At 68.1% G+C, this 10,803-nt stretch overlaps 2 protein-coding genes across 3 annotated transcripts in view; one reads left to right on the top strand and one right to left on the bottom strand.

Annotated features, from left to right (window-relative positions):
* The window catches only part of NOP10 (NOP10 ribonucleoprotein), a 28,510-nt gene that overhangs the window by 8,210 nt on the left and 9,497 nt on the right, over positions 1-10,803 (top strand). The window lies entirely within an intron of this gene.
* RABGGTA (Rab geranylgeranyltransferase subunit alpha) lies at positions 4,399-10,787 on the bottom strand. 2 transcript variants are annotated; one of them, XM_075490756.1, is made up of 16 exons: positions 10,626-10,787; positions 9,872-9,974; positions 9,584-9,708; positions 8,759-8,925; positions 7,955-8,155; positions 7,763-7,846; positions 7,196-7,278; positions 6,989-7,090; positions 6,750-6,858; positions 6,617-6,668; positions 6,209-6,297; positions 6,012-6,100; positions 5,813-5,935; positions 5,304-5,417; positions 4,965-5,051; positions 4,399-4,540 (listed from the first exon to the last, which is right to left on the bottom strand). In XM_075490756.1, the coding sequence occupies exons 2-16, from the start codon at positions 9,890-9,892 to the stop codon at positions 4,535-4,537; spliced, it is 1,452 nt and encodes a 483-aa protein (XP_075346871.1). In that variant the 5' UTR covers positions 9,893-9,974; positions 10,626-10,787; the 3' UTR covers positions 4,399-4,534. The 2 variants fall into 2 exon arrangements, with proteins under 2 accessions (XP_075346871.1, XP_075346872.1); XM_075490757.1 differs by lacking the exon at positions 5,813-5,935.

Raw genomic sequence — 10,803 nt, 5'->3', positions numbered from 1 at the left:
AGTAGGAACCACAGTGGACCAGCACACACCAGTAAGAGCTTCTAGAGTACCCGCCTGACCGTCAAGGCCTTCCCAGTACGGCCCAGTTCCTCCCAGTCCTTCCCAGTACAGCCCCAGAACCTCCCCCAGGTTCCCAGTACAGCCCAGTAACAACCTGGTGTCCCCCCCCGTACAGCCCAGTAACCCCTCCCAGTATAGCCCAGTCCTTCCCAGTACAGCCCCAGAACCTCTCCCAGTACAGCCCAGTAACACCCTAGTCGCCCCCACTACAGCCCAGTAACCCCCCCCCAGCCTCCCAGTATGGCCCAGTCCTTCCCAGTACAGCCCCAGAACCTTTCCCAGGCTCCCAGTACAGTCCAGTAACACCCTAGTTCCCCCCCACTACAGCCCAGTAACCCCTCCCAGTACAGCCCAGTATGGCCCAGTCCTTCCCAGTCCAGCCCCAGAACCTCCCCCAGGCTCCCAGTACCGCCCAGTAACACCCTAGTTCCCCCCCAGTACAGCCCAGTAACCCCTCCCAGTACGGCCCAGTATGGCCCAGTCCTTCCCAGTATAACCCCAGAACCTCCCCCAGGCTCCCAGTACAGCCCAGTAACACCCTAGTCCCCCCCAGTACATCCCAGTAACCTCCCCCATCCTCCCAGTATGGCCCAGTCCTTCCCAGTACACCCCTAGAAACTCTCCCAGTACAGCCCACTAACGCCCTAGTGCCCCCCCAGTACAGCCCAGTAACCCCTCCCAGTACAGCCCAGTATGGCCCAGTCCTTCCCAGTCCAGCCCCAGAACCTCCCCCAGGCTCCCAGTACCGCCCAGTAACACCCTAGTTCCCCCCCAGTACAGCCCAGTAACCCCTCCCAGTACGGCCCAGTATGGCCCAGTCCTTCCCAGTATAACCCCAGAACCTCCCCCAGGCTCCCAGTACAGCCCAGTAACACCCTAGTCCCCCCCAGTACATCCCAGTAACCTCCCCCATCCTCCCAGTATGGCCCAGTCCTTCCCAGTACACCCCTAGAAACTCTCCCAGTACAGCCCACTAACGCCCTAGTGCCCCCCCAGTACAGCCCAGTAACCCCCCCCATGCTCCCAGTATGGCCCAGTCCTTCCCAGTACAGCCCCGGAACCTCCCCCAGGCTTCCAGTACAGCCCAGTAACACCCTAGTTCTCCCCTAGTACAGCCCAGTAACCCCCCCCAGGCTCCGGGATGGCCCAGTCCTTCCCAGTACAGCCCAGTAACACCCTAGTCCTCCCCACTACAGCCCAGTAACCCCCCAGCCTCCCAGTATGGCCCAGTTCCTCCCAGTACAGCCCCAGTACCTTTCCCAGGCTCCCAGTACAGCCCAGTAACACTCTAGTCCCCCCCAGTACAGCCCAGTAACCCCCCCAGCCTCCCAGTATGGCCCAGTCCTTCCCAGTATAGCCGCAGAACCTCTCCCAGTACAGCCCAGTAACACCCTAGTCCCCCCCAGTACAGCCCAGTAACCCCCCCCATGCTCCCAGTATGGCCGTCCTTCCCAGTATAGCCCCAGAACCTCCCCCAGGCTCCCAGTACAGCCCACTAACACCCTAGTCCTCCCCACTACAGCCCAGTAACCACCCCCAGCCTCCCAGTATGGCCCAGTCCTTCCCAGTACAGCCCCAGAACCTTTCCCAGTACAGCCCAGTATCACCATAGTTCCCCACCACTACAGCCCAGTAACCCCCCCCAGCCTACCAGTATGGCCCAGTCCTTCCCAGTATAGCCCCAGAACCTCTCCCAGTACAGCCCAGTAACACCCTAGTGCCCCCCACTACAGCCCAGTAACCTCCCCCAGCCTCCCAGTATGGCCCAGTCCTTCCCAGTACAGCCCCAGAACCTCCCCCAGGCTCCCAGTACAGCCCAGTAACACCCTAGTTCCCCCCCAGTACAGCCCAGTAACCCCCCCCAGCCTCCCAGTATGGCCCAGTTCCTCCCAGTGCCCCGCCCGAGCCTGGCGCCGCAGGGACCCGGTGTCCAGGCCTGCCTGAGCAGCTCCCCCCACCGCCTCCTCCCCCGCCGCGGCGGGGACCCAGGCATCCAGGAGCGCTCCCAGCCCGACCAGTTCCCCCAGTCTGCCCAGTTCCCCCCTTCCCGTTCTCCCACTGCTCCCAGTAGCCCCCCCCAAGCGCTCCCAGTAACCCCCCAGTGCTCCCAGTAAGCCCTGTTACCCCCTCCCAGTCCTCTCGGTAACCACAGTGCTCCCAGTTGGCCCCTCCCAGAGCTTCCAGTAACCCCAGTTACACCCTCCCAGCAACCCCAGTGCTTCCAGTTGCCCCATAGTGCTTCCAGCAGCCCCAGTAACCCCCTCCCAGTGCTCCCAGTCTGCCTAGTGCCTCTCTGCCAGTTTGCCCTCCACCCATTCACCTCAGCGCTCCCAGTAACCCCTTCCCAGTACCCCCAGTGCTCTCAGAATCCCCCTCCCAGTGCTCCCAGTGTCTGCAACAAGGCCCTCAGAGTCATCCCAGTAACCCCTTCCCAGTGCTCCCAGTAACCCCCTCCATGTTCTCCTGGCAAGTCTACTAATCCAGTGCTCCCAGTTTGCCCAGCACACCTCTCCTGGTCCTCCCATTCCTCCCCATACCCCCCAGTCCTCCCAGTAACCCCCCCTGGGTCCTCCCAGACCTTTCAGTAGCTCTATTAACGCCTCCCAGTGTTCCCAGCTTGCCCAGTAACCCCCTGCCAGTGCTCCCAGTAGCTCCAGTTATCCCCTCCCGGTGCTTCCAGCAACTCCCCAGTCCTCCCAGCAACCCCCTCTGGGTCTTCCCAGTAACTCTACTAACCCTTCCCCCTGCTCCCAGTTTGCCCAGTAACCCCCTCCCAGTGCTCCCGGAAAACCCAGTTTCCCCCTACCCAGCCTCACTCTCCTCCCAGTTTACCCAGTTAACCCCTTCCAGGCATCCCAGTGTCCCCAGTCCCCTCTCCCAGTCACCCCAGTACCTTCCAATGGCTCCCAGCACTCCCAATGCCCTGCACTCACTGGTGCTGGTAGATCAGGGGAAAGGGGCGTGACCTTGGGAGGAAGGGGCGGGGCTCGAACAGACCACGCCCCCTTATTGCCCCACACCTTGGGGGCAGGGGGGCCCATGGCATGGGGCAATGGCTCACTATGTGGCAGGGGGGTCCCATGGCATGGGGCAATGGCTCACTATGTGGCAGGGGGGTCCCATGGCATGGGGCAATGGCTCACTATGTGGCAGGGGGGTCCCATGGGGTGGGGCAATGGCTCACTATGTGGCAGGGGGGTCCCATGGCATGGGGCAATGGCTCACTATGTGGCAGGGGTGGTCCCATGGGGTGGGGCAATGGCTCACTATGTGGCAGGGGGCTCCCATGGGGTGGGGCAATGGATCACTATGTGGCAGGGGGCTCCCATGGGGTGGGGCAATGGCTCATTATGTGGCAGGGGGGCCCCATGGGGTGGGGCAATGACTCACTATGTGGCAGAGGGGTTCTATGGGGTGAGGCAATGGCTCACTATGTGGCAGGGCAGTCCCATGGGGTGGGGCAATGGCTCACTCTGTGGCAGGGGGGTCTCATGGGGTGGGGCAGTGACTCACTATGTGGCAGGGGGCTCTCATGGGGTGGGGCAATGGCTCACTATTTAGCACGGGGACCCTATGGGGCAGGGAATCAGTGTCACGGGCAGGTGAACTAGGGCAGGGCTGCTGGCTCCCTATTTAGCAAGGGGTCCCATGGGGTGGGGCTCACCCCGAGGGTAGGGAGGACTCACTATTTGGCACTTGCTCTGTGCCTGGGGGGGCAGCTCTGGGACGGATCACAATTTGACAGGGATGACGTTCCCGCGGCAGCTCTCTATTTGGCAAGCGGGGGGGGGGGGGGGGCGGGGGGGCCTCCGGGGCAGGGCCAGCTCACCATTTGGCAGGGCCAGCCGTGGGGCTGGGCAGGGCCGGGGTGACGCAGCCACCCGCGGGGAGGGCAGACGAACGGGTCCTGCCGCTGCCCCACCCCAGCGCCGGACGCCTTGGGGTCCCCCCCAAAAACAGGGAGGGGCGCAGACGCCTGGGTTCACAGTTTCGGGTGCTTGGGACGTGCCCGGGCACCCGGGTCCCTCCTGGATGCCCGGGTCCCCACCCGGCGATGGCGCAAGCGGGCGGCGGTTTGGGGTTTGGCCCCGGTGAAGCAACTGGGGTGGGAGGAGGAACTGGGAGGGACTGGGAGAGCTGGATGCCTGGCACTGGGGGGGAGGGAGCCTCCCCGGACGCCTGGGGCGCACTGAGACCCCCCAAGCCCCGCCCCCACTGATAAGCCCCGCCCTTGCATAATCACTTTATTAGAAGATCCCTTTAAGGGGCGAGGCCAAGCCATGGGGGGCGTTGACAGCACTGGGGTGGGCGGAGCTTCTGGCACCAGCCAATCAGGTGAGGGTGATATCGACGTGGGGGAGGAGCTGGGCCAGGCAGGCGGCAGCCTCAGGGGCGGCGGCCAGGGGCGTCTCGGCCAATCGCAGGCGAGCCAGCCGGGGGCAGGCGGCCAATGGGGCCAGGGCGGAGGCCTGGGTTATGGCTGGAGAAGGCGGAGTCAAGGAGGACACGCCCAAAGAAGCCCTGCCTGTTTTCTTGACCCAACCCAATGAAGCCCCTCCCACCCCATCTCTCATAAGCTCCACCCCCTTTGAGGCCCACTCTCCCCAGCCCCTCTATTGGTCCCAACAAGCTCCTCCCCACACTCCCTAGCCCCACCCCTCCCACCCAAACAGGGCCCTCCCCATTCAGCCCTGCCCCATAACCCCCGCAGCCCCACCCCATTAAGCCCCTCCCACCTCTCCAAACCCCACCCCCCCATTCCACCCCACTCTGGCCACCTAAGCCCCTCCCTTTGTGCCCCACCCACCCCTCCCCAGCCCCATTCAACCCCGCCCCTCACCCCCAGCTCCACCCCCCAGCCCCTAAGCCCGGCCCACCAGCCCTGAAGCCCCGCCCCCAGATACGGTTGCCATCGAGACGCAGCTCCTCCAGGCGGGGAGGGGCGGGAGGCCCTCCAGGGTCGTGACCTTGTTGTGCGACAGGTCCAGCACCTGCGGGGGGAGGGGTGGGTGAGGCGGAGGCCACGGTCCCCGCTCCCGACACCGGGGTCCCCCCTCCAGATGCTGGGGTCCCCTCTCCCGACACCAGGGTCCCCTCTCCTGACACCAGGGTCCCCTCTCCCGCCACCGGATCCCCTCTGCCAACACCAGGGTCCCCACTCCCTGATGCTGGGGTCCCCTCTGCCGATGCCGGGGTCCTCTCTCCCAATGCCAGGGTCCCTGTTCCCGATGCCGGGGTCCCACCTGCAGGCGCCGCAGCCCCCCCAGGGTGGGGGGCAGCCCCCCCAGGCTGTTCCCGGCCAGATCGAGGTGGGTGACCAGCACCATGTGCTCCAGCAGCGGCAGCGACGTCAGTGCCTGGGGGCGGGGCCAGATCGAGGGGGCGGGGCCAGACCGAGGCAGGGGCGGGGCCTCTGGGTGCCCTGCCCCCTTTTGCTCCACCAACAGCCGGCCCCTCCCAGCACCCACCCTGTTGCTTTAAGCCCCTCCCCCAAAGGCCACACCTCCTCAAAGCCCCTCCCACTCCACTCACCGCAGCCCTGCCCTGTGAGGCCCCGCCCCCTTGAAGACTCCACCTGCCCCCTAGCCCCCCCCCTTTAAGCCCCTTTCAGCCATACCCGTGAAGCCCCTCCCACCCCCCTCAAGCCCCACCCCTCCAGGTCCAGACCCTGCCCCCTCATTCCCCTACACTCCAACCCCTTCCCCTCGAGCCCCTCCCACCCCAGCCCCGCCCCCTCAGGCCCCGCCCCTACCTTCCTGGGGAGGCGGAGCCTCCGGGCCCCATCAGGCCCCGCCTCCTGCCGCAGCACCCCCACGGCCGCCGCCGCCCGCGAGGCCACGTCGGCCACGAAGCCGCTCCGCAGCGGGTCCGCCTCCTGGGGAGGGCGGGCAGCTGTCAGGCCCCGCCCCCTCCGCCCCGCCCCCGCCCCCTCCGCCCTCAGCCCCGCCCACCTGGAGCTCCCGCAGGCAGCGCCGCGTCTCCTCCTCGTGGGCCAGCGGGTCCAGGGCCGACAGCAGCAGCACCAGCGTCAGCAGGCAGCCTGCCCCACCGCCACACGGCCCCGGTCAGGGGCACCGGCGGCTGGGCAGGGCACCCCGGAGCCCGCGGGGGGCCCTGGGCGGGGGGGGGGGGGGGTCAGGGGGCTCACCCCGGCTGCGGGGCTCCAGCTCCAGCAGCTGCCGGCACATCTGCACCTGCGCCTCCAGCACCCCGGCCTCGGCCACGCCCACCTCTGCCCTGGGGGCGGGGCGGGGTGGGGGCGGGGCTTGCCACCGGGGGGCGTGGCTTGCCCCCCCCCCCCCCCCCCCCCCCCCGATAGAACCACAGCCAGGAACTGAATGAGGCTTGCGCTGCCAGGGGGCGGGGCTTAACCAAGGGGGCGAGGCCCCCTGACGTGTGGGCGGTGCTTGCCTTGAGGGGAGGAGCCCGCTGCCAGAACAGGGCGTGGCCAAGGGGAGGGCTTACAGGGGCAGCGCCTCCTCGTAAGAGCGATGCTGGTGAGGGGGTGGGCCTTAAGAAAAGGGGTGGGGCTGAAAGAGGTGGGGGCGGGGCTTACCAGAAGAGCTCCCGGGCTACGATTGGCTCCTGCCACCATGCCTCGTTCTCATCTAGGAAAATAGGGCGCGGTCCGGGACTGGGCGGGGCCTAAAAGGACACGCCTCTCGGGGGAAGGGGGCGTGGCTCCCTACCTGCCAGGAGCGTCACCTCACGGTGGGCGGGGTCAGGCTCCCAGGTGACCCGGAAGTGGAGGCGGGGCCGGGTAGGGGGCGGGGCCAGGCCGGAGGGAAGATCACAGAGCTGCCGCTGCCGTCAAGGAACCCCGGCTTCGGGAGGGGACCCCCCCATCCCCCGCCCCCTCCAGGGGACCCCGGCATTCGGGGGGATCCCCCCCCCGCCACCCGCAGGACTCAGGCGTCCGGGCGGATACCCAGGTGTGGCTGGGGCGTGGCCGCCCCTCCCCCGAACGCCACACCCCTTCCAGGGCGGAGCCGTCCACCGTCGCCGTCAGCGCCGGGCTCCCCGCCCCCACCTGTGGGAACCAGGCGTCCGGGTCACGGCGGGGGGACGCAGGCGGCCGGGGAGGGGCCCCGGGTGTCCAGAGGGGACCGGAGGGGACGCGGGCGTCCCGGCTCACCGTGACGGGGCGGGAGAAGGTCACCGCCAGCGCCGCGTCCTCCCGGTTGACGTAGAGGCAGAGGATCCTCGGGGGCGGGGAGGCTGTGGGGGGGGACCCGGGTGTTTGGGGGGCACCCGGGTGTCTGGGGGGCACCCGGCGTCGTTTGGGGGACGCGCAGGCGTCGTTTGGGAGGCATGCAGGCGTCGTTTGGGGAGCACCCGGCGTCGTTGGGGGGGGACACCCGGCGTCGTTTGGGGGGGCACCCAGGCGTCGTTGGGGGGGCACCCAGGCGTCGTTTGGGGGGGCACCCAGGCGTCGTTGGGGGGGGACACCCGGCGTCGTTGGGGGGACACCCAGGCATTGTTGGGGGGGGACACCCGGCGTCGTTGGGGGGGCACCCAGGCGTCATTGGGGGGGCACCCAGGCGTCGTTTGGGGGGGCACCCAGGCGTCGTTGGGGGGGGACACCCGGCGTCGTTGGGGGGACACCCAGGCATTGTTGGGGGGGGACACCCGGCGTCGTTGGGGGGGCACCCAGGCGTCATTGGGGGGACACCCATTGTTGTTTGGGGGACACCGGGCGTACCGCGGGAGAGGATGCAGCGCAGGTAGACCCAGGCGCTCTGGTCGTTGGGGTCGGTGAAGACGGCGTTCTGCACCAGCTCCAGCTCTGCGGGGGAACGGGGGGGTGGGCGAGGGGACCCCGGCGGCCGGGAGGGACCCGGCACCCGGGGGGACCCCGGCGTTTCTGGGAGCGGGGCGCACGACGGGGGCTCACCCGTCTGGAGGCGGTGGGCCGGCAGCGTCCCTCCCCCGCCCCCGGCGGAGGCCGGCGTCCGGGCGGGCGCCAGCAGCCGGCCCCGGTGGTGCCAGGCCGAGAAGTTGGAGAAGTCGCGGCTGAGCAGGGCCCCGGCGAAGGCCAGCTCGGCCTCGGGGTCCTCCTCGGCCGCCAGCGCCCGCCGGTGCTCCCAGGCGTGGACTGGGGGCCACCAGTGAGGACCGGCGGGCGCTGGTGCCCCCCCACAGCCCCTCAGCCGCGTCCCAGTAACCCCCAGCACAAACCAGTAACCAAAACGCACTCCTAATACGGTTTAAGAGCTCCAAACCTTATCCCGCCAACTCCCACCATAAACCAGTGAGCCCTGCACCCCCAAAAATCTCTTCGAGTAGATCCCAAGCGGTGTCCCCCCAGTTCCCAATATAAACCAGTAGTCCCAGGAACCCTTGGGTTAGGGCTAGGTTTGCACCGGTACAGCCCCGCACTGCCAAAACTGTCTCCCAGTACAGCCCAGCAGCCCCCAGCCCCCTCCCAGTGCGGACCAGTCAGCCCAGAAGCTCCTACATCCCTCCCAGCGTGGCCCAGCAGCCCCCAAACCCTCCTCCCAGTGCATCCCAGTACAAGCCAGCGGTTCTACGCTCCCTCCCATCCCAAACCAGTAGAAACCAACATAAACCAGCGCCCTCTAAAACGCAAGTTCAGGCGTTAAAGCCCCCCCAGTGCCCCGTAACTCCCCCCAGCGCCCCTCCCAGCCCCCTGGAAGCCCCTCCCAGTGCCCCCCAGCACGGCCCAGTACGCGCTCACAGTTGCGGGGGTCGGCGGCCAGCAGGCGGTCGCAGAGGGCGCGCTCGGCGGGGGCGGGGGGGGGCGCGGGGGCGCGGCGCAGCACCCAGCCCCGGTGGTGCCAGGCCCCGTAGGACTTGGGGTTCACCCCCAGGCACCCCCCCACGAAGGCCAGCTCCCCCGGCACCCTGCGGGGGCCCCAGCGACGGCCCAGTAAAGACCAGTTCCACCCAGTGCCCCCCCCCCGGGCACCGCCCAGCAACCTCCCGGTGCCCGTAAACCCTGTCCCAGTGGCCCCCAGTGCCCTGGCTCCCCTCCCAGTGAGCTCCTGGTGCCCCCCGGTGCCCACAAATGCCTTCCCAGTGCCCCCCAGATCCCCTCCCAGTAACCTCCCAGTGCCCTCAAATCCCTTCCCAGTGCCTCCCAGTGCCCACAGATCCCCTCCCAGTAACCTCCCAGTGCTCTCAAATCCCTTCCCAGTGCCCCTCAGTGCCCACAAATCCCTTCCCAGTGCCTCCCAGTGCCCACAGATCCCCTCCCACTCCCTCCCAGTGCCCACGAATCGCCTCCCAGTAAGCTCCTGGTGCCCCTCGGTGTCCACCAATACTCTCCCAGTAACCTCCCAGTGCCCCCCCATGCCCCAAATCCCTTCCTAAACGCCTCCTAGCGCCCCCCAGTGCCCACTAATCCCCTCCCAGTACATTCCAGTGCTCCCCCGCATCCACAGATCCCCTCCCAGCAACCTCCCAGCGCTCCCCGGACTACTCCCAGTAACTCCCAGTTCTCCCTCAGCCCCAGCATCCCCGCCCAGCGCCCCCCCAGCCTCCCAGTGCCCCCAGTCCGGACCAGTCGGCAGGGTCGGGGGGCAGGGCGCAGCGCCGCAGGTTCCAGCAGGTTCCCACGTCGGGGTTGGCCGCCAGGACGGCGCCCGTCAGCGCCAGCGCCTCCGCGTCCAGCTCGCCCCGCTCCCGCTGGGGGCAGAGGTCGAGGGGCGGGGGTCAGCGCGGGGGCGGGGGTCGGCCTGGGGGGTCAGGGGTCACCAACACCCACGCGGGCGTGCCTAAGGGGCCGCGTGTCCCCACCCAGGGGCGGGGCCAGAGGGCGGGGCCGCCGGGGTCAGAGGTCAGAGGTCACCTTCTCCAGCAGGGTGGCCATGGCAGAGCGGTAGAGGCGGAGCTTCTCCTCCCGCTGCCGGCGGCGGGCGGCGTCCGGGGGGGCGGACCTTCAGGCGGCCGTGCTGCAAGGCATTGTGGGGCACTGGGGGTCACTGGGAGGAATGGGAGGAACTGGGGGGCGCTGGGAGGCACTGGAGACTGACTGGGAAGAACTAGGTGTCAGGGGAAGTTAGTGGAGAGGCACTGGGGGGGCTCCGGGGGTCACTGGGGGATGACTGGGAGCAACTGGAGACTGACTGGGAAGAACTAGGTCTCAGTGGAACTCAGCTGGGAGGCACTGGGAGGCACTGGCAGGTGACTGGGTGGTACTGGGGGGGCTCCAGGGTCACTGGAGGGTGACTAGAAGGAACTGCAGATCAACGGGGAAAAACTAAGAGTTGCTGGGGGTGACTGGGAAGCACTGGAGATTGACTGGGAACAACTAGGTATCACTGGAAGTTAGCTGGGAGGCAGTGGCGGGTGACTGGGAGGCACTGGGGGGGCTCTGGGGGTCACTGAGGGATGACTTGCAGGAAGTGGGGGCACTGGGAGGTACTGGGGTGCACTGAGGGGTGACTGGGAAGAACTAGCTGTCACTGGAAGTTGACTGGGAGGCACGGGGGGGACTGGGAGGCACTGGGAGGCACTGCGGTGCCCCAGTGCATCGCGGGGCAGTGGGGGTCCATCCCGGGGGGGCGGCCCCGGGGGACTGTGGGATCGGGGGGGTCCCTCACCATGGCGGCGGCTCGGGGGCGTCCGGCGCCTGTGGGAGAGCGCGGGTCGGGACGCGGTGCCGGCGGGGCCCGGCCCGCCCCGTTAGAGGCCTCAGCGGGAACAAACCGGAGCCGGAGGCTGCAGGAAGTTCCGGGTCGGCGCAAGGGCTGCCGGGAGAGGGGCGGGGCCAAGGGCATG

This window comes from Mycteria americana, unplaced genomic scaffold (assembly GCF_035582795.1).
Source record: "Mycteria americana isolate JAX WOST 10 ecotype Jacksonville Zoo and Gardens unplaced genomic scaffold, USCA_MyAme_1.0 Scaffold_98, whole genome shotgun sequence".
In the NCBI taxonomy this organism is placed as follows: domain Eukaryota; kingdom Metazoa; phylum Chordata; class Aves; order Ciconiiformes; family Ciconiidae; genus Mycteria; species Mycteria americana.
Note: the sequence above shows the minus strand (reverse complement) of the source record. Positions and strands in the feature narration are given on the sequence as shown.

Excerpts from the sequence above, each read along its gene's own strand:
- RABGGTA (XM_075490756.1), bottom strand. The coding sequence starts at position 9,892 with ATGGCCACCCTGCTGGAGAAG. Across the intron at positions 7,279-7,762 it reads GCGCTGCATCCTCTCCCGCG|CCTCCCCGCCCCCGAGGATC; the intron begins GTACGCCCGGTG and ends CCCCCCCCACAG. Across the intron at positions 6,669-6,749 it reads TGAGGTGACGCTCCTGGCAG|ATGAGAACGAGGCATGGTGG; the intron begins GTAGGGAGCCAC and ends CTATTTTCCTAG.